The 27,085-nt window shown below is 31.4% G+C and overlaps 2 protein-coding genes across 3 annotated transcripts in view; one reads left to right on the top strand and one right to left on the bottom strand.

The window, feature by feature from the left end:
- Positions 1-7,541: 7,541 nt before the first annotated feature.
- Positions 7,542-27,085, bottom strand: part of LOC124353537 — a 39,230-nt gene continuing 19,686 nt past the window's right edge. For both annotated transcript variants that reach the window (XM_046803422.1, XM_046803421.1), the window contains 2 exons: positions 8,549-8,729; positions 7,542-7,863 (listed from right to left, as the gene is read on the bottom strand). In XM_046803422.1, the coding sequence (XP_046659378.1) occupies positions 8,550-8,729 (180 nt within the window). In that variant the 3' untranslated portion in view covers positions 7,542-7,863; position 8,549. The remainder of the gene's footprint in view (positions 7,864-8,548; positions 8,730-27,085) is intronic.
- On the top strand, positions 13,384-20,049 carry LOC124353539 (kappa-scoloptoxin(11)-Ss1a-like). The gene is made up of 4 exons (XM_046803423.1): positions 13,384-13,730; positions 15,104-15,292; positions 17,122-17,331; positions 19,734-20,049. Exons 1-4 carry the CDS (start codon positions 13,470-13,472, stop codon positions 19,926-19,928), a joined length of 855 nt encoding a protein of 284 aa, XP_046659379.1. The 5' UTR covers positions 13,384-13,469; the 3' UTR covers positions 19,929-20,049.

Below are 27,085 nucleotides of genomic sequence, written 5' to 3'. Positions count from 1 at the left end.
ATTTTAAAATACACTTAACCATTGTTTAGTTTTCTGGTAGATTAGCCTTGTCTAGGTTTTCATTGCATTAAGCTCTAAATTCAAAACTAAGCTACTCTCAACACCTTGGATAGTACAGTTTTCGCCATTTTACTGGTTCCTTTTGACTGCTAGCGAAATTATAACCAATCAATTTATTGAAGACAGATAATAAAGATTGAAAAATGCACATTTCAGTCACCAATTATACGGCCAAATGAAAATTATGATAACATCCATTTCAATTAATTGCAACAAAATACAACAGAGGACAGCTCTGTACAATATGACCACAAGTAATCACAAATTCATGTTTTGCTACTAGAATGTAGAGTGAGTCTGCTTAGGGGACTGAAAAAAAAACAAACAAAAAAACAGCTGAAGCGCTCAGTAAATATACAAAGATGGCAGTTAGCTTGTTTTTGACAATGGAGGTATAGTGAAGGAAGCAGGATTTTTCCGGACATTTGCCATCATTTAGTGATACAAAGAAACCAGTAACACAAACGTAAAAGCAGTGCACAAAAAGTGTTTTTGATTTTGTTGTGTCACTGAACAATGGAAAATGTCCAGAAAAATCATGTTTCCTTCACTAGAATTCTGCAAAATGTGAACCAAATTTGCAAATGTGTGTTGTGCATTTGTGCACTGGTGAGGCACAATGAATACTTGGTAGGGTTAATATTTTAGTAATCACTAAAAAATTGCATTGTATCACTGATCGATGGAAAATGTCCGGAAAGATCATGTTTCCTTCACAATCCTTCCATTCAACAACAAACTTAACCCTTATAACGTCAGTATATCTTTTCACGACTTCCAGCAAACGGCACAATATTAAAAAAAAAAAAATTTAATGTGTAAAGTTCATTTTTATTTTTACTTTCTATATAATTATGGTAAGTATAAAAAAGTAAAAATTTTAAAATTATCTTGTACGTACATATATTTATGGGACATTAAATTGTAGATATAAATAAAGTCAAAATAAAAGGCACACAAAATGTTATTAGCTAAACTATAAACATTACCAGACAATTATATAAATATAATTAAAATAAATTATATATAATAAAATTAAAAATAAATAAAAACCATATAAACAGAAAACACGACGAAGGAAACCGACTCAGCGATGGTTAGACACGCACTACCTGAAGCCAAACTGCAAACAAAAGTACGCGCGCTGTACGGCGTCTGTGCCGTGTGGTGGGGAGAGTGTCTAGACACCGCGTCTATTGTTTCAAACAATGTAACGCGACAGCTATATTTTGACGCTTGACATATGTCAATAACCCACACACATGGTTGACGGATACCGTGAGTGACATTGATCGGATTTAAAAGGAACTTAAATTTGCTATAGACGCAGTTTTTGTCGATGCGCCGTACCGCGTCTTTGCCGTCTGGAGATAGTTTGTCTATGCGCCATACGGCGTCTGTGACGTTATAAGGGTTAAAACATAACATTCTTACAACACTTACATCACAAGAAACAGTGCAAATAAAATCTTACGTTAGAGATTTTATCCTTACTCTTAAAAGGATTTTATGCCGCAACAAAATGATACTGTGAGTTGGGAAGTGGAAAGGGAATAAAACGTGTACTGAAATATTCATTTTACTGAATCAAACAGTACATATAAATGTGCAGTTGTTATAAATTTATTTACACACCAAAACTTGGTCCGTACCCTCAGTTCTGACACAGTGCTCTCTGTGTTGCGAGTACACTCACTTATAGTATCCCCACGACTGTGCATATATTACTATTACTTTATGATATTTTTCACTAGTTCTACAACAAAATACTTACTTTAAAAAATCTAATATACATTATTTCAAATATTTACATATCTACAAACCTTTTATTCAATCACATTGTCGTAAATTCTTATCTATTATTTTTCTATTGATATACATGTGATGGGTTTGTTCTGTTATGTTTAATTAGTGTATAAAAATACTGTATGTGTATGAATATTTAATTTTTCAACAAATCTACACTGATTGCATAAAACTGTAGTTATAAGCTCTTTTATAATAATGTTTAGGAATACAAGCTGCAAATTTGGTTAATGAAATAAATTTAAGTGATGAAAATCTGATTAATTCCGTTACAATGTTCACAGTTTTTTTTTTAATATTAGAGCACAACATTATACAACTTAAAAGTTATTTACAAAAATGACAAGTTAACAATGAAATATTGTTGGTTAGAGTGGGATAACCAACGCTTAAACAAAAATGTAAATAAGTGTGAAACACTCAACATCAACAAAAACTTGTGTTATATATTTACTTAAAATACAAACTATATGAACAATTAACAATGTTATACTTGTTAAAAACAATTTTTCAGAAAGTCGTGTACTATAAGTTTTCTTGCACAAAAAACTATTTAAAATTTTTAAAAAGATAACAATTTGTGATAACACCTTAATTAACAAGAACACACTTTTACACACAAGAAACAATAACAAATGTGTAACTTATAATATTAATAATATTATTTAATTATGCTTGAATAAAATTTATTCAGCACATTTATAATTACAGTAATATAAAGAAAATTATCGTTATTATTATAATTCAACCTCACAAGGCATTAAGAAAACTCTAATAGTCCTTTCAGAATATTTTATAATATTGCATTTTAATTTATAACAAACATTTTTATGGACACTGTTATTCAATCTTGTCAAATACTTTACTTATCCATAGAATTCAATTAATTGTATACTTGTACAAGGAACGGTAAAAATGTTTAAGATTTGAAATTCTAGAAATCAAATTGTTCATAATATTGTACTACTGAAATAGATTTATTAAAAATGGCTTAAATACAGATACATTATATTAAAATACATGTAAATATAGAAAACATTCTTTAAATAAAAAATATATGAATAGTTGAACTGTAAAAACCCCACATGAGACATTTTGGACAAAGTGTGGTTTTCTACAGATTTTGATAGCAGATACAACTTTTTTATGAATACAAAACAACACATCAAAACACGTCCTTGAACTCTTTGTTAGCAAACCCTCACGTTACTTCACTCACATTTTTACAACAGCAGTTGAAGTTGCTGTAAAATCAGCTGTTTTATACGTTGTGATAAAAATAAGAACAATACCTTGACTAGGTATATTTGTTGAAATGGGCAAATTTGAATATATTGAACAGTTTTATTCCTTGCACGTGTACTCATTTCTGCCTTGCGACCGTGCGTTTGGCACAATAAAAAAGTAGATCGATAGTAAAGGAACTTACAGAAATTCTAGTAAAATATTCACTGAAATTTACTGTAAATTCGGTCGAAAGAGAAGATGTGCTTGACTTTAAACATTGGTAAAAAGCTGCTATGTATGTCTGACCTATGGATATGATCTACTGAAAAATTACGTTTAAATTTAAAATGTGCAAGTTTACACTAAAGAAGAAAAGGGAAAGGTATTATGGAAAGGAATATACTGATGGAAGTCAAGCCTTATAAAGTTTCTACATTACTTTTACCCGCTGGAAGTTCTTGTCAAGAGGTAATTCCATCAACATTCACCTACAGTGACCGATGTCAAGAAAACAATCTTACCAGCATGATGAATTCAGGGAATATGACATCGATGCAGAATAAGAATATTAAAGAATATGTTCTGTAAAACTAGATATATTACTATCCTGTTACCTTATGTTACATATCAATCTGTGTGAATAAACGTCATTTCATTGTAAATTTCAGTTAAACATTATTTAACTCTCAATAAAAAGTTATTTGCAGGAAAAATCCCATAAATGCAAGATAGAGAATGATGCAATTGTTTGAATCCCAAACAATAATAAAATTATAAAAAAAAAATTGTGTAAAAAAAAAAAAAAAAAAAAAAAAAAAAAAAAAAAAAAAAAAAAAATTGTAAAATTGTAAAAAAATTATTGTGTAAAAATTATAATTTTTTTTACAGATCTGCCCTTTTACAGCGTCTTAACACGTGCAAAACTTTAATACTGCAAAGAACTGTAAGTCAACGTTTTAAATTAATTTTGTGATTTTCTGAAAGTCCACTTTTTGTCACGGGGAGTTTTTACAATTCGCGATTCATACTGGAACAGAGTACCCACAGTTCAACCTCACACTTTCATTTCACTTTTACGTATTTACACTATTAATTATTACAGTAACTCACGTTTCCACTTCCGTTAAGCGTTCGCAGTGGAAAGATCGACACAGTTCGATTTAACATTAACAAGTCACTTTCCTATTATTTTCACAATCTATTAGGCTTTGGTCTCAGTCTGCGATAAGACACTCGGGATCCTTACAAATCTACGAAAATGTAACAGTAAATATTCCCAACCAAAATAATAAAATTTACAATAATTACCAAACGATACACAATGATAAAGGATATTTTTAAAATGCACATCTGAAGCAATACAAAACAGGTTATTAACTAATCCTACGGTAATTAACGCAACAGAATGATTGGAAAATGCCCCCGAATCTACTTCTAAATACTTATTTCTAAAATGATTAATAGGACTAACAAAGTCACAAAGTTCAATCTAATACAAAATAGAACAAAAACCTATAGTTAAACTTATAAAACAAGTAAAAACAGTAAGGCTTTCTTATCTTTTTAATATATCATTATAAGTAAATTCAAAGTGCTGGTTAACCCTTTCAGAGTCGAAGCATCACAATTCCAATGTAAGTGATTTTGGTTATACTTAAAATTGTACATGACATTATATACTTCTAAATTGTGTGGTGTTTTTCAGTGATTTCAAAATTCGTTTCTGTTGATTGTTTCAAATAATTTTTGTTAAAATTATTAGGTTGATACTGTGATTGTTTACATTTTATCAAGTGGCTGAACTTTTAACGTTTTTCATATTTTTTTTAGAAACAGTGTTATTTACATCTAAAATACCTGGTAGAACTTTTATTTCGTTGATTACCTTACATAATATTTTCGTTGATAGGATACATTATTTGCAATATCACATTGAAGTGTATTATAACGTAATCTATTTACTTTAATAATTGTTTATTTACTGAACCCTGCTGTTGTTGTTATCCGAGTGGATGGAATATTTAAGTAATCTGCCCAAAAACCAGGATTCGAATCCCGGTTTGGAATTTTCACTTACTAAGAACAATCATCATAGTCTAGCCTGAAATAATGTGGTAAATCGTTCCGGGTTGGAGCTTAAAAAAGTCTCCCTGGACTCCAGAGAACTATGAATGTGTTTGAGACTAAAACTGCTCTGCTGCATATAGAAACATAACAAACAACGTTAACTTTCTAAATTTCAAGGTAACATTCTATTCTAGAGTCTGCAGTAATATACAATAACAATATGACAGGTTTATAGGGTTCAAAGTTTTAAGTGTTAGTTTCATTGTGTTGTTCATTTTGTAAGTAAACGCATAGAAGTATATAAAATAAATTATATTACTGTATTTACAAGAATAAAATTATTCGCAACGATTATTCCAAAGAAATTAATAACGGATTTTTATAATGAAGTTGTTAACATCTGTCAAAATTGGCAAAAAGAAATTGTTCACAAACATGTATATTTATTTCAATTTTAAGCATTTAACTTCCTATAAATATTTATAAACAGATCATCAATTAAAGTTTTTATATTTAGTAAAACAATCATGGAAACCAAACATTATTATTAATATATCATCTAAATCTTTGTGAAAATATGTATACTACATTATTTGGACTATTAGTTACAAAGTTTGATAGATTCTTAAATCAAAATGGAAATATAGGATAAATTGAAAATAGGTAGACATGAGTTTGGAAAATTAGATAGTTTTAAATTTTTGGAAATAACCATATCAAATAAAGGTACAGAAGAACCGGAAGCACAAGACACAGTAAATATTGACAGCATGTGTATATGCCTGTAATGTAATGTCGTCAAAATCCCTGTCACACAAAAAAGACTATATAAAACAATATGACCAGTTTTACTTTATGGATCTAAATCTAAGACCAACACATAAACAAAGTGAATGGAGATGAAAGCACAACGTGGAGTTCAGGATTCTTTACCAGCGTTGTGAAGAGAATTTCGAGTAAAACAGCTAATAAAAAGAAACAATGAAGGAAGGCGAAGACGGAAATGGTGGAGGCAAGTAAAATCTGATATGGATGTGATTGGCATTACAGAGAAAGATCGGTCAAGATGGACGAGACATGACTAAATACCATCTTAGATTTAGATAGCCCTAAGTAGGCTAAGTATAGGATGGCACCGTTGCCAGTTCTACGGTTAATGCAAATACTGTGATATGTAATTAGTTTTTATGTATCAATACTTTGTAACATTTAAAAAATCAGAATATGCTGTCAACTTGATTTATATTGCTAACAATAATTACTAGAGTAACGAATAAAAAATGATATCAGGCATACTAATGCATATTACGAAAATTTGTACTAACATTGTCTTACGTTTTCACAAAAAATATTGGAATTTGTCTAATTTTTATGCTGTGTATCTAAAATCATATATAAAACAATCAGTCAAAAATGGTTTCTTTTAACAGTTAAAATTATTAGTTAATGTAAGTTATTTTACACATGTGGGTTGTGAAATGGCTACGACACCATAAGGGTTGAATCAGTAGTTACTCAAATTATGAGTAATAAATCTCAAAATTAAAATTAAAACCAACTTTTAAAATTTTTTTATGTAAAACTTATTCCCATTTTATCACAAAAAAATTTTAATGTTACTAAATAACTAATGAATATTTCGAGAAATTTTTACTTTAAATTGTGTGTAATTCAAATGGGTATTTATTTAAGTTTATTTGAAAGCAACATAAGAGAAGAAAACTAAACATATAATGTACTTGTTCGATTTGCGATTATATGTATACATATGTAACAAAATGTTTACATTTTAATAACATGTATGAAGAATGAATAATACCTGAAAAATAAATATGATTAAACTTATTTATAGTATATCAAGAAGATTACATTGAACAGATACTTATTTATATATATAAAGTAAACAAATTATTATAAAAATATTAATTTTTAAAATTTTACAAAGAGCAATTCCTTTATGACTTTAATTACAGTTCATTGTATAAATATTAATATATTATACATTTTATAGACTCAGTAGAGTATGAGGAACAGTAGATACCTTACTTTTTACTTAATTTCAGTATTAAGACCATCAGTTTGTAGAAATATTACTTAAAAACAGATTATAAATTTCTATTACTTAATAATGTTTTCAAAATACTATAGACATTACTCATTTAGAAATCCAAGTAATATAATAATGGCTTGACAACTGCATTATTACACTCACAACACGGAAAAAATTATAAAAGTACAACAATTAAGATTATTGCCAATATACAAGATAAATTTTATTAAATGAAAAACGTACTACAAGTAGAAAAAACATTAAGATCAAAAGTATTCACATAATCTTTACCTTGTCCCTTTGTAAAATAAATAACAGCAAAGTAAACACAAATTTACATCTTCATTTCATGAATAACTAAAACATACTTTTTCAACAAATGGACAGCTTTTAAAGTGTATTAAAAATAGACTCCACGATAAACTCAACGTCACATCTAACTACGTACATTAACGAAATAAAGGAACAGAATAAACTTATACTTTATTCATAAAACTTTACACAATTAGTATAAACAGTAAAAACTTTAAGAAAGGTGATAAAATTTGCTATAAACAAAACATTATTACATACAGCAGGTGCTGTAACCAACTGAAGTGATAACAACTAACTTTTGTACAGATTTCTTACAGAGACTATGATTGAATCCCAACCTGTAACAGAAAAGTGGTTTCAATTAAAATCGAGTCATTTGCAGGAATTTACAATAATTGATATACACTGCTCTGAAATGTTTGGCTGAAAATAAAATTTAGAATAAAACTCCTAAAATACTCTGATACTGTAACTCGTAACTTTATTTTTCAATGGGGGCTGAAATGGAAGAGTATCATGTCTAACCAACTGTCAGACATGTAAATAATAATTATATCACAATCAGCCAACAAGGTAAAGAAACTAAGTCATTATTTTCAGCCATAAAGTCAATATGGTTGGATGACGTTTTCAATTTCCTTTGAATAGACAATTCTTGTATTGATTTCACAAAAAATATATCGTGTGTTTATACAATGCAAACTGATTGTCTCCTGCGCTATAATAAATAATATGGTACTAAGTATGGCACAAATTTCTTTATAAATTATGATAAAAAATAATATTCTTTTGAATGTTTGGATATTAAACTGTGACAAATATATGTTGAAGTGTGACTGTCCACAATATATGGTGTAAATAAATGTTAATATATTGAAAACAGTGTATTCATAATACAATCAAGAGTGTAAAATGTGAGCTAAATCGTAAAAAAAAACAAACAGCTCACAAAATTTCAAGTGAAATACTATAAATGTGTAAACATTATATACAATAATAATCAAGAGGTTATTTTGTACCCACCTCAAATTGGTTGTTTCTGAAGACTGAGAGGATTCTCGTCTCCTTCCAGGTACTTCGTGAAATTGGCCTGACATTCGTTGCTAGCCCAGTGTTGTATCAGTAGGTGGGTCTCGGACACCAGAGTGGTTTCCAGGCTGCTCATGAAGTTGTGGCGCAGCAACGCTTTGGTAGCATCCATCGCCTGTACACAGAGAAACACACATCATTGACATCAGCTCAGTTAGGTATACGGTGAAACATCAGCACAGCTTCTTAAAAGGATGATCAACACTATGCGCATCAGTCAACATAGGTGAATTTGTTACAGATAAGCTGGAGGACAACAAAATTGTACCAGACGTTATGGGTGACTACAGTAAAAATTTTCACTGCCTGAGACATGACCTCATTTTGTCTAAACTGGCAACTCTAGATATCAGAGGATGGTCAGGGACCTGGGTAGCGAGCTACCTAGAATGCCACCAACAGCTTGTAGAACTACAAACAACATTCAATGGTAAGAAGTCATCCTTCAAATCCACCTTTCAACCCTCAAACAGAGAAGATCCACAAGGTTCAGTTCTGGGTCCTTTTCTGTTTGTTCTTTTCACAAATGATTTCCCAAACTCCATAAACTATCGTCTATATGCAGATGACATTCTTCTTACCACAAACACTGCTGAGGAGCTCCACACAACATAATTTCATCAACGCAAGAAACACTCCACTACTGTCTCCAAAACAAACTAGTAATAAATCCTAAAAATACAACCTGTCTCAACTTTAGGAGGTGGCAGGACATGATACCAAAAATTCCTGCTCTCTTGTTAGAAAAATAAACCAAATTACTGAAAGTTACCTTGAACTCTTCTGGGCTACTCGTGTGGATAATTCAAGCAAGAAGCTAGTATCAGAGGTTTTTGTTGTGAGAAGAATGAAGTGGATTGGAAGACTCGATGTAGCAATAGCAGCCTACTATGACTAAACCTCATGTTAGATATGGTTTGACAAGACCAAACAAAACTTAATTTGAATCATAGTCTTACAAAAGAAAGCAATAAGAACACTTGCTGATCTAGAACCAACCGAGAGTTGTAAAAAAGAGTTTAAAGAATTTGGAATTCTAACAGTGATGTCTTTATATTCACACTGTTGTTACCCATGTCGTTTAAGATTTTCAATTGACCCTAAGTCCCCACACAATGATTTCCATTGCAAAATTTTTCCGTGCCGTTTAAAATTTTCAATTGACCCTAAGTCCCCACACAATGATTTCCATTGCAAAATTTTTCCGTGCCGTTTAAAATTTTTAATTGACCCTAAGTCCCCACACAATGATTTCCATTGCAAAATTTTTCCGTGCCGTTTAAAATTTTTAATTGACCCTAAGTACCCACACAATGATTTCCATTGCAAAATTTTTCCATGCCGTTTAAAATTTTTAATTGACCCTAAGTCCCCACACAATGATTTCCATTGCAAAATTTTTCCGTGCCGTTTAAAATTTTTAATTGACCCTAAGTCCCCACACAATGATTTCCATTGCAAAATTTTTCCGTGCCGTTTAAAATTTTTAATTGGCCCTAAGTACCCACACAATGATTTCCATTGCAAAATTTTTCCGTGCCGTTTAAAATTTTTAATTGACCCTAAGTACCCACACAATGATTTCCATTGCAAAATTTTTTCCGTGCCGTTTAAAATTTTTAATTGACCCTAAGTACCCACACAATGATTTCCATTGCAAAATTTTTCCGTGCCGTTTAAAATTTTTAATTGACCCTAAGTACCCACACAATGATTTCCATTGCAAAATTTTTCCGTGCCGTTTAAAATTTTTAATTGGCCCTAAGTACCCACACAATGATTTCCATTGCAAAATTTTTCCGTGCCGTTTAAAATTTTTAATTGACCCTAAGTACCCACACAATGATTTCCATTGCAAAATTTTTCCGTGCCGTTTAAAATTTTTAACTGGCCCTAAGTACCCACACAATGATTTCCATTGCAAAATTTTTCCGTGCCGTTTAAAATTTTTAATTGGCCCTAAGTACCCACACAATGATTTCCATTGCAAAATTTTTCCGTGCCGTTTAAAATTTTTAATTGGCCCTAAGTACCCACACAGTGATTTCCATTGCAAAATTTTTCCGTGCCGTTTAAAATTTTTAATTGGCCCTAAGTACCCACACAATGATTTCCATTACAAAATGAAAAATTAATTCAATATCTGAGGGTAAAAATATTGTAATTTTTCTTGTAGTAAATGGGTTAAAAATGGTAATAAAAATCTTTTTACATTAAACAATATTAATAAGAAAAATTATTATATATAATTTTAGAGGTGAGAGAAACACATTATTTTGGAGTACGTTAAGAAACAAATCTGAATATTCATAGAATTATAGTGGAGGACATTTTTTATGTATGTAAATATATCATACTTCAATGTGTTCATTTCAGAATATTTATCTTGAGTGTGATTGGTTTTGGCTCTCATACAACTCATAATATTGTTTGACTATAATATGATGTTTTAATCCTTAACTTCTTGAAAATATATGTATATACAAAAATTGAGAAAGAATGGAATAGCAATATAAATAGAATAATTATCTGCTGTTTTAAAACTTTCCATAAATAACCTGCTTATCAATGATGAGTGTAAAATTGTTCAATTATGAAAATAACACAATAGTTCAAAGTTCATGGAGGTGAAGTGTTTTGCCTCACTAACAGGAATCTTGTTATCTCTGACTACTGTTCTTGCGTTATCTCTGACTACTGTACTTGCATAACTCTTTTATTGTACAGGACAATCTAAAGATTTTCCTTGTGTTAATTTTTAAATGGTTGCAGATGGAAACATTATGATTGAAGGATGTTTTTTAAGTTTTAGTGTTTAAAGACTTTTAATCATAACTTAAAGGGGTAAACGTAATTAAAAAAATCATAAATAAAATCTTAATATTTAGATCTGTGATTGGACAAAAAGAATTTGTAAACAAATCAGATACGTTTGAACATTTGATCAATTAGATCTATTGAATATTCTATTTTAATCATGAGGATAATATAACTATGTATAACTGAATAAATGCTCTCCACAAGTAGTTTTAAAACACATATACAGGACTGCCATAAAAAATGTACAAATGAGAATTTATGGCCACCAATAAAGATTAGAACTGTTAGGATCCAGTCATCACAAACATTCAATTTTAAATTGTTGAATAAACAGAAATTGACCTAAAAAACCCTCAAGTTTAATTTTTCTACCTGTAATATTGTTCAAAAATCTGCTGAGAAGAGCGGATGTTTGTTATAGAAACTAAATTAACAAAATTTGAATGGCCAAAGTATTGAATATCTGAATAAAAATACACAGTACACCAATTTCTGGATTTATCTACTATATTCAAGAAAAGGACAGGCATTTAAAAATAATCTAAAAATCAATAAAATATTATTTGCATTATTTTCTTCAAAGGAGGCCATTAGATACCTATTTGGACTGACACAGCACAGGCATACGATGAGAGAAAGAGAGGGGGGAGGGGGAGGGGGAGAGAAAGAGAGAGAAGCATTTAATTCAAATCCAATGTAAACACGGTCGGAGGAACATGAGGATAAAGCAGAATAAATCAACATGAGTCTATAAGATAGGTAAACAGGAGAATGGAGCATAATTAACGATTCCCACAAGTGGAACAACACGGAACAGCTGGGTGGAGGCCAAATGGGCAGATTCTGGCTGACAGATGGTCAGACAGGTTCATTTAAATATAATACATGCCTGTCAGCAGGTTTATGGTTGTAAGCCTCCAGTGGCGTACCTACATTTCTTGAGGAGGATAAATTCCCCCTCTCTGATACAACGATCGCATTAGGTTTGAATATATTTTTTTTTCCAATTACATTACAAATTTACGAATCTTATGAAAAAAATTCAACTACTAAGGGGCATTAAAAACCAGAAATAAACAATTATGACATTTTATTTCATAAATTTAAAAACTGACACTTTTAAACACTGATTTTTGGCAAGTTACTTTATCGCAAACATGTAAAATCAGTATTAATGGATTACTTAATTTGATGTCCCTTTTTATATTCAAAAGTATGTTGGTCACTATTCTTTAAAACATACTTACAAATCAAGACAAAAACGGAAAGCTAAATGACAAAATTCAATAACTGTAGTGAAAACACAATTATTTCTTTATAATTAATGGTAGAAAGAGCTGTTTGTTTTGGTTTTCATTGTTGTAATTTGTTCACCTTCCTTTATTAATTAGTTACTTTTAAAGGGCGAGACCAACATGGCCATTTTGATGTCAGGGCATTTCTCTGTTCAGTGGCTATCCAGCCGTGATAGTGAGAGGTGACTGTCACTCGTTGTTTTACAATAGAAGTTTAAAATGTGTGACGCAACTGAAAATCAGGCAATTTGTGAGGTGCGGTTGGTAATACGGTTTTTGTTGGCTAAGCACAATAAGCCAATTGAGATTTATCACCAACTCTGTGAAGTTAAAAGGAACAATGTGATAACTGAGGTGGAGTTGCAACATTACATTACAGTGGTGGTACATTAGGTCTAAAAATAGTCGAACAAATGTGCATGATAACGAAAAAAATGGGTGGCCAAGCATTGTGACTGATGAAATTGTCTCTAAAGTCAATGAGAAGATTAAAAAAGGCCGCCGATTCAAAATGACAGAACTCTCACTTAGTTTTCCTGAAATTTCAACCAGATTGTTACAAGAAAATGATACGCAAGAGTTAGGTTACGATAAGGTTTGTGAAAGATGGTTACCAAAAATCTTAACAGAAACTCATAAAAATAAGTGTACGGCTGCTTCATTGCCATTTTTAGACACTTTTTTAGTGGACACTAATTGAGGACTGCCCCCCTGAGAGCCCCCAAGTGATACGGTCCTGCATGGTGGGTTGTGAATGGCCGGGTGAGCGCCAGTCTGTCTGTGTGTGCTGTGAGATACACGGTCCATCCTCCACACTCCAGGCCCAGTCTATTTATACAGTAGATAACCTACGACACACAGCTGAGGGCAGGCCAGCTGGCAGTACAGATATGGGTTATCAGTTGATGGTGGCGTTGCTGCTCAGTGCTGGTGCAGTGCTGACTGAAACCTCCGAGTATCGCAGTGTCATTGAACGTGTTGTTTATCAGTACCCCGGAAGAGTAAGTTGAATAAAATTCATTCAAATAATTCATTCACCAACAATATTGTTATTAGTGCTAATATGAATTTTATAACATTTTATATTAACTCTCAGTACTATTTTGTATTTTTATTTGTTCATTTGCTCCATCAGTATTTGAGTAATATAAGTTTTCCTCTGAAAAACCACAATTGTACTACAAAATATAGATGTGACAAATCGATAATTCTTAATTATTTAAATAAATCTGTTGAGGTTTCATGCTATACTGTATAAGCATTTTACTATCCAATTAAGTGGCCAAAACAATTTTAGTATCAACAACTTTCCCTTTTAGTGAGATTTCCTAGAACTGAAAATGATCAATAAATTACTAAAACATATTGTGTGTACTATTACATAAAATACTTGCAGACACGTTTGTGCTAATTCTTGGATAAGAGGGTTTTAAAATGTTTTTGTGTGAGCAAAAGTCCATTGAGAAAAATATATGTATATAGTAAAAATCTAAATACCTATCTTGGAAAAATTGCTGACATTTTGTGTTTGCTCTTAAAATTCTTGGGCAAGTTATACCTTATTAGTTTAGTTAGTACACTAGCAGTTTATGTGTGGATAATGTACATAATTCATCTGATATAAATAACTATTTATGGTCGGCTATTTTAATAGTTGTTTGCAGTAGAAGGTCAGAAAGACTCATGTAGAATTTTTACCCCCCAAAAAGCTCATTACAACATGTTTATATTAGATTAAGACTATAAATACTGTAATTTAAAAAATCAATGTTCCCAATTTCATTTTACAGTTTATTTTAATCAATAATTGTTAATAAACACAAACAAATTATTATTCAAAGCTTTAACTAATGTAACGCAACTTCAAATGATGGTACTAATTTGCCAGACACTGGAGCTATACTGACAACACAAAATTTAAATTTTATTAGACATGTTTTATCTCTGCAAAACTTATTTCTAAACTAGATTTTTATAATAATAAATATTACTACTATTATTTCACAGAAATAAAATTAACCACAGTGGAAGAATTGAGAAGCTTAAATAAAAAAATAAGTACATTTTTGGTCCATTTATAAATTGTTAGGTAATTAAAAATTTGTTAAGGATCAAATTTTTAACACTTCCAATGGGCATCTAACTATGTATAATCAATAGATGTTGGTGAAATAAAATAAAGTTTGAAGACAAAAATATTCCTTTAATCAATTAAAGGTTATTATTATCCTTTAAGATCTATATTTATTTAAAAAAAAATCTGTTCTTCACAGACCTTTTATCAGTTGAATAACCAAATGGCACAGCAATCAAATTAATAAAAAACCATGAACGCTCAAAATATTTTTGAATAGCTCTGTGCATGTGTCTGAAGGTGCTGGGTGACTGGGAACTGCCAGAATGTGGGGAATACAGTGTGTGCAGTGTGATGCGACTGCGGTTCTGGCGGGCACCCACCATCCACCGCCTGTGTCGCTGCGTGCAGGGCAGGGAGTGTCCTTGGCAGTGGGGTCAGACACATGACCACTTCAGTATGGCACTGGATAACCGTTCACAGCTCAAGGTAGCTTTTTACCACAGCATTTTATCTTTACTCATGTCCTCAATGCTATTTAACTCAACATTTATTCTCCTAGAAGGATCCTTTGCAATTGGAACCTTTTATCCTTAAATATGCTTGCTAAGGAATTCCTGCAAGATGCAATGACCATCATCGTGAACATTTGTCTAAGTGAACTCACCCAGATATATGAATCTGAGTGCTTTTTGTTCAGACAGGACTGGTCAAAAAGAAAAGTTCCAAAAAAGACTAGGAAGAGTAACATTAGCCATTAATCAAGCAATGGCAAGCTGTTGGGGGTTTGACACAAGATGGTTCTGTGATATTTGTTAAAAAATATGATTAACTAGGAGTGGATACAATATTCTGCTTATCTTTCCATTTTCAAAATTTGTATACAAAGAAATTTATTGCAGTAGTGATTTTTAATAAACAATTTTACAATCATTTATTTTGAAACATAAATATTTAAAGCAAATATTTTTTTCTACATTGAAAATTTTTTATGCCCTTTAAAAACTAATTTATTTTATAAATTAAACATACTTTTATGCAAAAATAGGGTACAAATGTTAATTTTGCATAATTTTTGCATCACAAATATCTTCATCACTAGAATCTGATTCATAATTGATGTCACGTTTACACCTTTCAATAACAATAGATTCTTCACTTTCCCTAATTCACTTTCAAACAAAACATTATTAATTTCATAATCACTTCTTATACGTTTTTGACTAACTCAAAATAAAATGAACGTAAACAATAACATAAACTTGTTAGCGCGAACCGGCAACTAGAGCTACTGAATTGCGATGTAGACGGCAACACAGCTGTTTGCTGCTCTCAGATGACCTCGGCTGTTGCATTTTTATACTTTATTGTTCTCATCAATGACGTACTTTATTTAGTTTACAAAACCTTTTTTTAGTAGATAAAGTAATGTAGATTAACAGACAAACATTAATTTTTATGTTTTTGTTTGTATTAATAATATATATTGGATTTTATTAACGTATTACACAACTACGAGATAACTCGTAGTTGTACATATGGGTCCTTTTTCCATACTACGAGATAACTCGTAGTTGTAGGCCAATGGGTTATAATAGAAATAAGAAGCTATGTATTGTATATGATGTTATATATTTTTCAGGATGAAATAGTATGTTAATTTAAAACGGCCCTAAATATAAAAAAATGGTTGACCATGCTTCTAAAATAAAGTTGTGAGGAACTTATAAATGCGATAGATTGTTTGAAATATACTTTCAGAAAACACATGTTATTGCACATATATGTAACTGTACTCATCCTAAAAACCAAAAACCAATTATGTGCATAAATGATGAAGGACAGGTGTATACATACATTAGCGATTGTTAATAACAATTTTAGAAAATTTTACATGAACATATATTTGCATGTTGCTTAAAATATGTCAACTCTTCTCAACCCAGTGACGCCTAAATCAATCATGTCGATACATTGACAGAGTTTATCATAAAAAGTTAATATGCAAAGGCTGTTTGAACAACAGAAATAGGTTGGTTAACATTACAGAAGCATTCAGAACCAATCAGAAATAATTTGATTTATACTAGTAGAGTTAAGGTGTATTCCATTGATTTTTAAGTAACAACCAATTCCTCACTATAAAATGTTTTTATTTCTCTTGATGATGTCATATTAAGAGTAACCAATCAATGAGACTTCCACATTCCGTGAACTTTCAGTAGCTTAGAAATCCATATCAAAAATAGCGTTTAGATTTTCTTTATGAGTTCTTACTTAAGAGTTAATCACTCAATGAGATTAACACAACTGCACAGTTCTGCCAGAGGGTGACAGAACTGCCCCGGTGCTCCCCGAAGCAGACTGGTATTGTTGTCTCATCACGTCAGAACGGCGATGACGAGCAACTCGTAACCGAAGCTCATTGTCACTGTCGCTGGCCTGCGTACTGGCAGCTGCACAAACACTTCTACCGCAACTACTTCAACGGCTCTATCGTCAGTGATAATTACTTTCGTTGTGCCGAGGTACAGTATTATCTACAGTAATCATTTTTGTCTAACTGTTCTGTTCCTTATTTACCTCCTTTTTCTTAATTATGATAAAAATAACATTGATCTTTATTTACAGAATTGATCTTGATACACTTCTGATTTATTCGTCCCTAAAAAGTTATTTTCCGTTTCTTTTCTACCAATTTTTACAATGTCAAAATAAAGTAGACTTCGGTTAATCCGGTACTTTTCCAAGTGAACCGAGGTTGGATTATTGCAAATGCTAGAATACCAGACAATCTATTGTGATCGTTAAATGGTATATGATAAGACATTCATAGTTGAAATGCTTAAAACCTTTTATTGTAATATATTGTGAAGTCTAATAAGAATGAATATTACAGTAAGAGGTCACAATGTATTTTCAAAACATAATATTCCCTAACCTAAAACTAACTGCAGAGCAGGCTAGAGATAGACTATGAAAGATTATAATCTCAATAATTTTGACTTGGCTGGCCTGTGCTAATAGGCATCTCAAGGGATGAACGCATCATCTAGTACAACCCATGCTTTTTAGCCTTTTCTGACAGACATGAGAGACCATTGCCTCTAATTGGTAGGATATAAATTACAGGCAGTTCAGGTATAACTTATCTTTATCGAACATTCCTTAACCCTTTGAATGCCACAAGGCAAAAAATTTAGTACAAAAGAAATGCACTAGCAACTATATTGCAAGTCATATGCGAAAAATGCCAGGGAATAATAAGAGGTATTACCGGGCTTCAGGAAAAAGAATATATTTTTTTTATTTTTCATACTATTTTTATGAAACAGGTATCAAAATGTTTGTAATAAATTGTATTACAATAAAATGTTACAAAACAAATGAAACAACAGAAAATAATATTAGTTTTGGCATGTCAAAACCAAAAAATGTATGAAGCAATTTTTATTTTTATTTTTTTTGACAAATTAATAAGAAACAATTTTACTATGGGAAGAGTTTTTTAATATTCTTTATAACATTGTTAATGTGAAAAAAAAAATAATGGTTACCTTTTTTATATAATTACTATAGTTACATAACAATGTTTGAAATTATGTACATGATAAAAAAAATCATTTTTCAGTACCGGTAACACAACACTAAAACAAAAATAATTAATGCATTACTTACATTTATCCTTTGGTTCTAAAGTCCAATATCTAATATATGGTCTTCATATTTTCCAAAAAAATATGTACACTACACACACACACACACACAAAGTTGAACTAAAGTATCACTGTCACATTGAGAGCCTATGGTCGGGGAATTACAACTCACAAATCTCGGTTGGGCGTTTTTGTACTGGTGTGTAAGTAGGGTCATCAAAAATATCGGACAATGAAAAGTTTGAATCGTTATCACTACCTGACAAATCACTCAGTAGTTGTCTGTCAACTTCACTTACAGTTATCACGATCCATTTCTGAATGTCTATTATTAATAACACATGAAAAAACAGTCACAATAACTACTAAAACTTACAAAGATATTAATTTAACAAAGAATTTTAGAGATCCTAACCTCAAAACGATGTAAACACGATGATGTGACCGAACAGACTGCTATACGTAGCGAGTTGGTTACGCGCCAACGATGCCCCGGTTGATCACCGCGAGCTGTTGTTGCTTCTATTATTCTGTGTTTTTTTTATCTTCACTAATATAAAGTACTATGTGAACTATTATTTATCTATTGCAGGATAGTTAACAAATAAAACAATATTGGTTGTGAAATGAATTCATGAAAAATAAAGCGTTAAAAATTATGATAACAGGCAGCGACGACGGATCGTCGCCTGGCACTTTTCATAAGGGTTTTTAGCGACGATATCGTCGCCTTGGCACGCAAAGGGTTAAATAAATGTCCGATACACTAATCAAATGCAATATGCACAATTTTATCTGTACTATTGACAATATTTCGTGATTTTTGTATGATGGTTTTATGTATCTAAATCTATTATTTTAATATTTTGTGTCAATCGAAAGCTTCTACTCTTAATATGCCTTTTGTGGACTTGAAATACATCCGATTGTAGGACTCTGCCCCGAGAGCATCCTAAGCCCCAGTGATAAATCTTATAAGTATTTCTGTAAGTGTGAAGCAACTGATTAATAAGATATACAACTGTTACTCAGGCAGTTAGTTTAGACAAACCAGGACAGTATCACCTGATTGGTTATAACATTATTAACCATTAATTTAACATTAATAACATTAATTTAACCATTGTCGATCAACTTTAATCAGGCAGATCGAAAAACAACTAGCAAAAATGATTCTTCCTGTATATGCCACCTTATGACGTTTATTATAATATGAAGTACTTGATGAAATAAAAATATTAAATTTTAGTATATAGTTTTACTTGTGTTTACAGTTGATGAAATGCAAACGGCACGACTTCTGTGGACATGTGGTCACAGACACTTTCTCCACCTACTACCAGTGCTCCTGCCCTGTCGGCTCACTCTGTCTCAACCGTGACCGCACACAACGCAACGTCACCGAACTGCTCTACTACGGACCCACCTACCGCGCGTACTGCCTCCCCACATCTCCATCCACAGTCTGATATTACTCAGGCCCCATGTCACAGCAGTTCCTAATTAGTTGTTAGGACATCAATATTTATTTATTATTTTTATGTCTAGTGTCATGTTAAACCATAAAAAATTATATATATATTCTGGAAATTTTTTATTTTTATTTATTTACTCTTAATTTGTATAATTTTGACTGCCTGAATAATCCCGAATGCTTGCTTTGTTTAAATTTCTAACTCGTTGATAATTTAAAATATAGTTTTAACACTCAAATTTCGCCAATCAAACAATAGATTATCCATCTACTGTGATATAATAGTATTGTTGTACAAACAAAGGCCAATAACATGCCACTGTGTACATAACTGTAGGCAATCAAATGTTGGTGAACCACTGTTCAAGAGTAGTTTTCCTTATTTTTATTTGTATCTGTGTTTCTTGATATTATTTATTATGACACCAAAATTGTCTTGACCCTTTTGGATCGCTATTAAATTTATATCACTTGGCCACAACGATGCCCGTGGCTATTCTCTCCCTCAGGTTGGTCATGTCCCTAAGCTCAGCAGACTACACTCAGTGGCCTTCTTTGTTTTGCTGTTCCGCTCGACACGCCACTACGTGTGGCCCACTTTATTGCTCAGTTATAAAATTCAATCCTTATCCAGTTGTGGCTGGAAAGTGTTAGAATCTCTCTACCAAATAAGTAACTAAATTAATATTTCTCTATTTGCCGCACAAACCATAGTAAACATTATTCAGAGTGATTCTTTATCAGATTGTAACTGTTACAGTAGTTTCTACAGTGTATCCTATCGACTTATTGAACTACTAGTGCATTTGGTGGAGACGAAGGCTAAAATATGGAAACGATTTGATATTCTGTTGATACTAGACCTAATTGAGACTGATTGTATTTCTGGAGAAAATTCTTTTAACACTGATCAAGCTATACCTTAAATTACACATTACTTGGATCGTTTAAAAGCACATAATAAATGACCAATCGATAAAGTTTAAATTTAGAAGCTTAAACTTTGAAAATTATTGGAGATTTTCATATAAATATGACTTATTTAAAGAGCTGAAGGTCAAATAACTCCATTTAAATCCAACAAGAGTGACGTGCATTGTTACTAAAATGCCAAGAGGTGTCACAGAACACAGCCGGTCACTATGCATGGCTCGGTGAGCTGAGATGAGAACCACCTGAGACTAAATCCGAATTGTGCGAAAGATAAGATTTGGCCATATCAGTGGCCTCCCGATCATAAAGGCTTAAAACCAAAACTTAAGTTATAATGCCAATATCTGGGACTTTTTTCAAATACTTCTGATAGTGCAAAATATGTAACATGAACAAGAAATTTCCTGGAAAAATCATATTTAATTTCATTAATGAAAAAAGCCCTAAAGGCCCTTTGGGTTAGGGTTGCTACCCTTTAAGTAGCAGTCAAAACCAAGCGGCATGTTGATTTTTTGTCTTCTTGCAGAGATTTGTCAATTCCCTTATAGAATACACATATAAACACCAAGTCTCATAGTGATAGATAGATATTATTGTATTCAGGGTTGTGATGTTTTATTATTGGGAATTTTTCTTCTGTTGTAAAAGACATTAAGGTTCTCAGCGAGTAGCCAACAATACAAAAACTGAATAAACAGCAGCTCTCAATATGGGCCATGTCTTGTCACAGTAAATCTGCTCTAAATCAATTATTTATTATTCGATTTTAATAATTTTTGTGACATTATATTTGTGATAATATCATCTAAAAACTTATTCATATAATTCTTGAGAAATACTGCTGGTTTTGAAGATATTCAAAGTTTAAAAGTTTTTATGGCCGCCATTTTAAAACTACTAAAGATTACTTCATGATGCTTTTTTCGGTAACTGGCCTTGTTATCATAAACATTTGAGCCAAATTTAGTATAATTTAATTTATTTATTTTCAACATACTTATTTTTTAATAAAAACACACAGATAGACAGACGGGAAACTAAGTATCAGAGACCCATGTTGATATGATGAAATATGTTTGCCTTGACCTGAGCAAATACATGGTATACCTTTGTCCAGAATTACGGGACACCCTGTATAGAAATATAGGACAATTATTTCTTACCTCAATTAGAAATTTATTTGTTATAGGACCCTCTCTTGATATTTAAAACGGATATGTAGATAGTTGACAACAATAACATGGCTAACACTATCTTTAATCTAACTTTTTATATTTTAGATTTTTACTCAGAAACCATATTTTATTTTTTTATTTTTACTCAGAAAATTAATGTTTTTAAATAAAAGTCTTTCTATTTAATGTTTTATTATTTCTATCCCATTACATTGATTTACATGATTTAAAACATAACAAAAATACTGTATTTTTCTTTCCATTTTCTTATTCAAAGTCATAAAAAATTGAATTTCTTCAGAAAATTGAATTATTATTCATAAAATAACAAATGATGAGAGACCATATAATATATTATAGTATGACTTTGCATGAAATTCGGATTCGGATTTTAATAAGATTTAATTGATATAAATAATTTTAATACAACCCTGACCATATTATATAAAGACAGTTTAGAGAACTGGGACAAGACACAATGTCAATATTCACATTGTGGTTATTGACAATTCTGCCAATATTGGGAGTTTGTCCTTGTTAAACAGTACAACTAATATGAATTATTGTTGTGTGGACAACAATACAGCTTTCTCCACTATACTGGGTGTGGACATGCAATACAATACAAGCCTGATGAAATATTTCTTAATTGAGTTAAAAATAAAGAATAATTTGAATAGAGCAAAACTTATAACTACATTTATTAACAGTACATTCTCATAATTTTAAAATATGTACTAACTTTATATCCATTGGGTTTTTTAGTGGTTCAGATTAAGAAGACCTCCACTAGTTTATTCAGGCAATAGGAAATTTTTCATTTAAACCATTTGTAACTTAAAAGCTAGACTTACAGCATACAAATAATTATCCTTTTTTATACAAATAGGAGGTGTAATATAGTGTAGGGTAAATATTTTTAAAATTAAAAAGATCGATCTATTGAATAGAACATAACATTCTAAAATTTTGTTTCTTTGTTCACCAAATAGGAGTGGCTTAATCACAAACTACGAATACATGCATAAGACCTAATTACAGCAAAATGTAACAGAGAGCAGCACAGTTATATAGGGAAAGTAAACGAAGCAGGTATTACAGTTTCATGTTTGGCTACTAGAATGCACACCGAGTCTGAGTAGATGACATTTCAGAGGGAACGAACTGGCAAAGTGAATACCACAGTAGACTTGAAATTACAGCAAGTTTTCAGACATTATCTGCAATGTTGTTTTAAACTCGATAAACGGATGTTTTATGAAAGTAACTGTATCATCATCTTTAACCCTTACAGGACTAAGAGCCAACCCATCATCCTGAATGGTTTTTGCAGAAGAGATCATGGGCTGATTCGTCAGCCCGTTACAATCGGTAACGAGAGAATACAGTTTATAAAAACTGTGTATTTAACACTTTAAATGCACATCCCATAATTTTACGCAACGGTAAAACTTCAGAAGATTCTGGATCCCATAGTTTTACAGAATCAACTCTTTCATTTCAGCGCTTTACACAATCGCTAATTTGACATTGTAATCACATATTAAATAATTTTATGTCTATTGTATTGTTAGTAACATTATTCTCCATTAGAATGCAGACTCCGTATTACATCAGCTTGTTTATAAAGCAACAACTTGTAATAATAATAAATGTTTTATTATGTTAGCAATTCGCACATTGCATGGCAAAGTCATCAAATTTGTTAAGTAAAGTTTCCATTCATCACAGCTATTCGAGTTCTTCCTCTCTGGGACCCAGTCACTTTCCCACTGTGTGCCATTAACTCGTCTGTACTGTACAATGCATTTGCAATTATTGTCGTTTCGGGTGTGCTTTAAATGCCTTCAGCATTGGGGCATTTTGGACAATCAGTCGACAAGCTGAACTCCTTCCTGTTAAGGCAAACGTTCACGTACTACCAAACTGCGTCTTTCACAACTTGGTTCTATCGAAAATGCTGGTGACTTGCAATGTCGAGTTATTGTTTTCCGCTTAGGCTAATACCATATATTCATAAAAAAATCTTTAACTTCATTAAAATTGTACTTATATGTCATTATACTGTATTGTGGGTAAATAATCATTTTAAAATATAGTAAAAAACTTCTTTGTGTTCTTTGTATAAAATTTACCTGTAATTATCGTATTTGTGGGTAAATAATCATTTTAAAATATAGTAAAATACTTCTTTGTATAAAATTTATCTGTAATTATCATATGTAAATCCAATCTTTCTAGCGTGTAATGAAAACATTGTTTCATCAAAAATTTTACTAAATCATAGTTTTAGAATCTAACTTAATAAAAATTTGTAGTTTTGTTCAAAAGAAAATTGTAAACTAAATCAATTGGTTTCCCACTGTTCAATTATTTTTGTCTCTATCCTAAAATTGCTCTAACTATATTTTTTCATTCTTTTTACTTGTTTACATAAAAATTATAAGTATATATATATATATATATATATATATATATATATATATATATATATATATATATATATATATATATTGCTACTAGTATTTTTTTCCCATGAAGAATGTTTATTTCCATTCATTTTTGTGAAAAAACTTACAAGTTATGACAAAATATTACCAAAGTTATCATAGTAAAAACACCAAACAGCATTAAATGACTATTCACTAATAGTTTAATTACTTCCACAATCAACAACTTCTACAACTAGCCATTATTTGTTTACGCTTTATTTAATTTAATTTAACTAATCACTTTTAATAAATTTTGGAAACGAGTGGAGTTAGATCTTTTTCATTTTATTTATATCACATATCATACCGGTTGGTACATCCTTTGTGGGTTTAATTTCACATTCAATATTAATTTTGTGCTTAAACTGAAAGTAAATGCAACGACTGTGAGAAATTTTACGTTGGCATAAATAAAAATGAACATCAAGACAAGATTCAAAGAACACTTTTCACATATAAAATATGGAACAACTGAAAAATCTGTTATTGCAAAACACTGTATTGAACCTGGACACATCATCTCTAATAAAAATTTACAACTATTAAAAGAAGTTACAAACACAACACATTTGAATGCTTGGGTAACATTTCATATTAAAAAAAAATTAAAAAACTTATTAATAATGAAGACGGACCTTTTGAAAATTCAATTTTACTCTCATCACAATTCATTAGAAAATTAAAACATAAATTAGACTTAAATATTTTATACTGGCTAACAATTTTTCCAAATCCTTTACCATATTTGTTATTTTTGTAATTATTTTTCGGAAAAATGTAAATATTTATTTATTTGTGAAGTTGCCTTACAATGGAATCCTCGATTCTGAAAGGCCTTAAAAAATTAAATTAATATTACAATAATGTTATTATTCACAAGTGGTATTAAATGAAAATATGTCCAATGCTCCAAGAGTCTTCCTTCAACTCAACAATTGTCGCAGATGACCTTAATTCGACAGCCGACCTTAAGGAGGTGAGCATTTTCTTTCATTCTGTAGCTAATTTTTCACCTATTGAGTATACTTATGGAATTTAATTCAATCCAGTGGCAAGATGGCTATGACAGCCGTAGGAATCTTAAAACATCTATCACCTAACAATTTTGAGATAGTTACACTTACTTTTAGATATTTTTTTACCACAATAACACCAAACAAGAAAATAAATGTGCTCAAATAAATATGTGATTTAAGGGCTAAAATGAAATTCAATTATGCCTGGTTCTATCCAGGTACTGAATCACATTATACTAATAACATGAACAAAACAGAGACTATAGATGAGCTGCTTTGAAGGTGACCTGCAAGAAGACTTCTTGCGCATAGGGGGAGCGAGGAGCAGGAGCTCGACCATGCCTACCACCACCCCCTCTTTCACTGCTCGATCTATTTCCTTTACAATATACAAGTGGGAACCGAGTGCTTTGCTTCTCTGCATTGGTATTTTGGAATATCAAGCTATATTTTGTTGTTCTCGTTGTTATACTTACTCCTGTGGCCACTCGAAACCCAGATGATTTTTGACCTCGCCAACAATGTCTCTCCAACTTCCTCTATCTTGAGCCACTTCCAGTGTAGCGCCATCATTCTTAAATCCTTCTTCACCTGATCTCTCTATCGCATCCTAGGTCTGCCCAATGGCCTCACTCCCTCTGTTTCCCCTCGCCACACCTTCTTTATCATTTTATCTTCTCCCCTACATGGCCCATCCAGCTCATTCTTTTACTCCTGATCAGTGCAATCACATCGGGATCTTGGTATATTTCTCTTAATTCTCTGTTCTTCCTGATCCGCCATATGTCTCCTTCTTGAACTGGTCCAAAAATTCTTCTTAGTATTTTGTTTTCAAAGGTTATTAACTTTTTTTAGGATTTCTTTGTGAGTGCCCATACTTCCGACCCGTACATCAAAACTGGCAAGATCATGGTTTTGTAAATTCTTAATTTAACTTTCCTCATTAATAGTTTGCTTTTGAGAAGTTTTGCAAGGCTTCAGTATGTTCTATCTGCTGCTGCTAATCTACATTGGACTTCAACTTCTTCTCTATTGTCATGTGTTATCGTCACTCCTAAATACTTAAATTCCTTTGTAGCCTTGAAATCATGGTTGAGTACTTCTAGCTTTTCTCCTTCCTGTTCCATTCTTCTGCTTATTTTCATGTAGTGCGTCTTGTCTTCGTTTACTTGTAATTCTACTTTTGCAGCCTCAACTAAAAAGGCTTCTACTAGTCTGTTTAAGTCCCTCTTTCTCTCAGCTAGATTGGCTACATCATCTGAAAATGCCAGGATATTGAACTTATCTCCCAATTTTACTCCTTCAGGCATCCCCTTTATCTGTATCCCCTACTTCTCGTTGTTATGGAATAACAAATATTATTATTTATGTTAAGTATATATGCAGATGATACAACATTGTTATCTTATCATAATGATATGGATCAGCTAAAAATAATTTCAGAAAACACATTGTTAGAGGCAACTCATTGGTTTGAAACTAATGGACTATTCCTAAATAAAGAAAAAACACAGCATCTGTTGGTAACCTTGAAAA

The sequence above is a fragment of the Homalodisca vitripennis genome, chromosome 2 (assembly GCF_021130785.1).
Source record: "Homalodisca vitripennis isolate AUS2020 chromosome 2, UT_GWSS_2.1, whole genome shotgun sequence".
Taxonomy (NCBI): domain Eukaryota; kingdom Metazoa; phylum Arthropoda; class Insecta; order Hemiptera; family Cicadellidae; genus Homalodisca; species Homalodisca vitripennis.
This window is presented reverse-complemented; position numbering and strand designations above follow the sequence as displayed.

What these genes read in the sequence shown, in the direction of transcription:
- LOC124353539 (XM_046803423.1), top strand. Translation starts at nt 13,470, where the DNA reads ATGGTGGGTTGTGAATGGCCGGGTGAGCGCCAGTCTGTCTGTGTGTGC. An exon ending in ATAACCGTTCACAGCTCAAG is followed by an intron (nt 15,293 to 17,121) that starts GTAGCTTTTTAC and finishes ACAACTGCACAG; the next exon opens with TTCTGCCAGAGGGTGACAGA. An exon ending in ATTACTTTCGTTGTGCCGAG is followed by an intron (nt 17,332 to 19,733) that starts GTACAGTATTAT and finishes TTGTGTTTACAG; the next exon opens with TTGATGAAATGCAAACGGCA.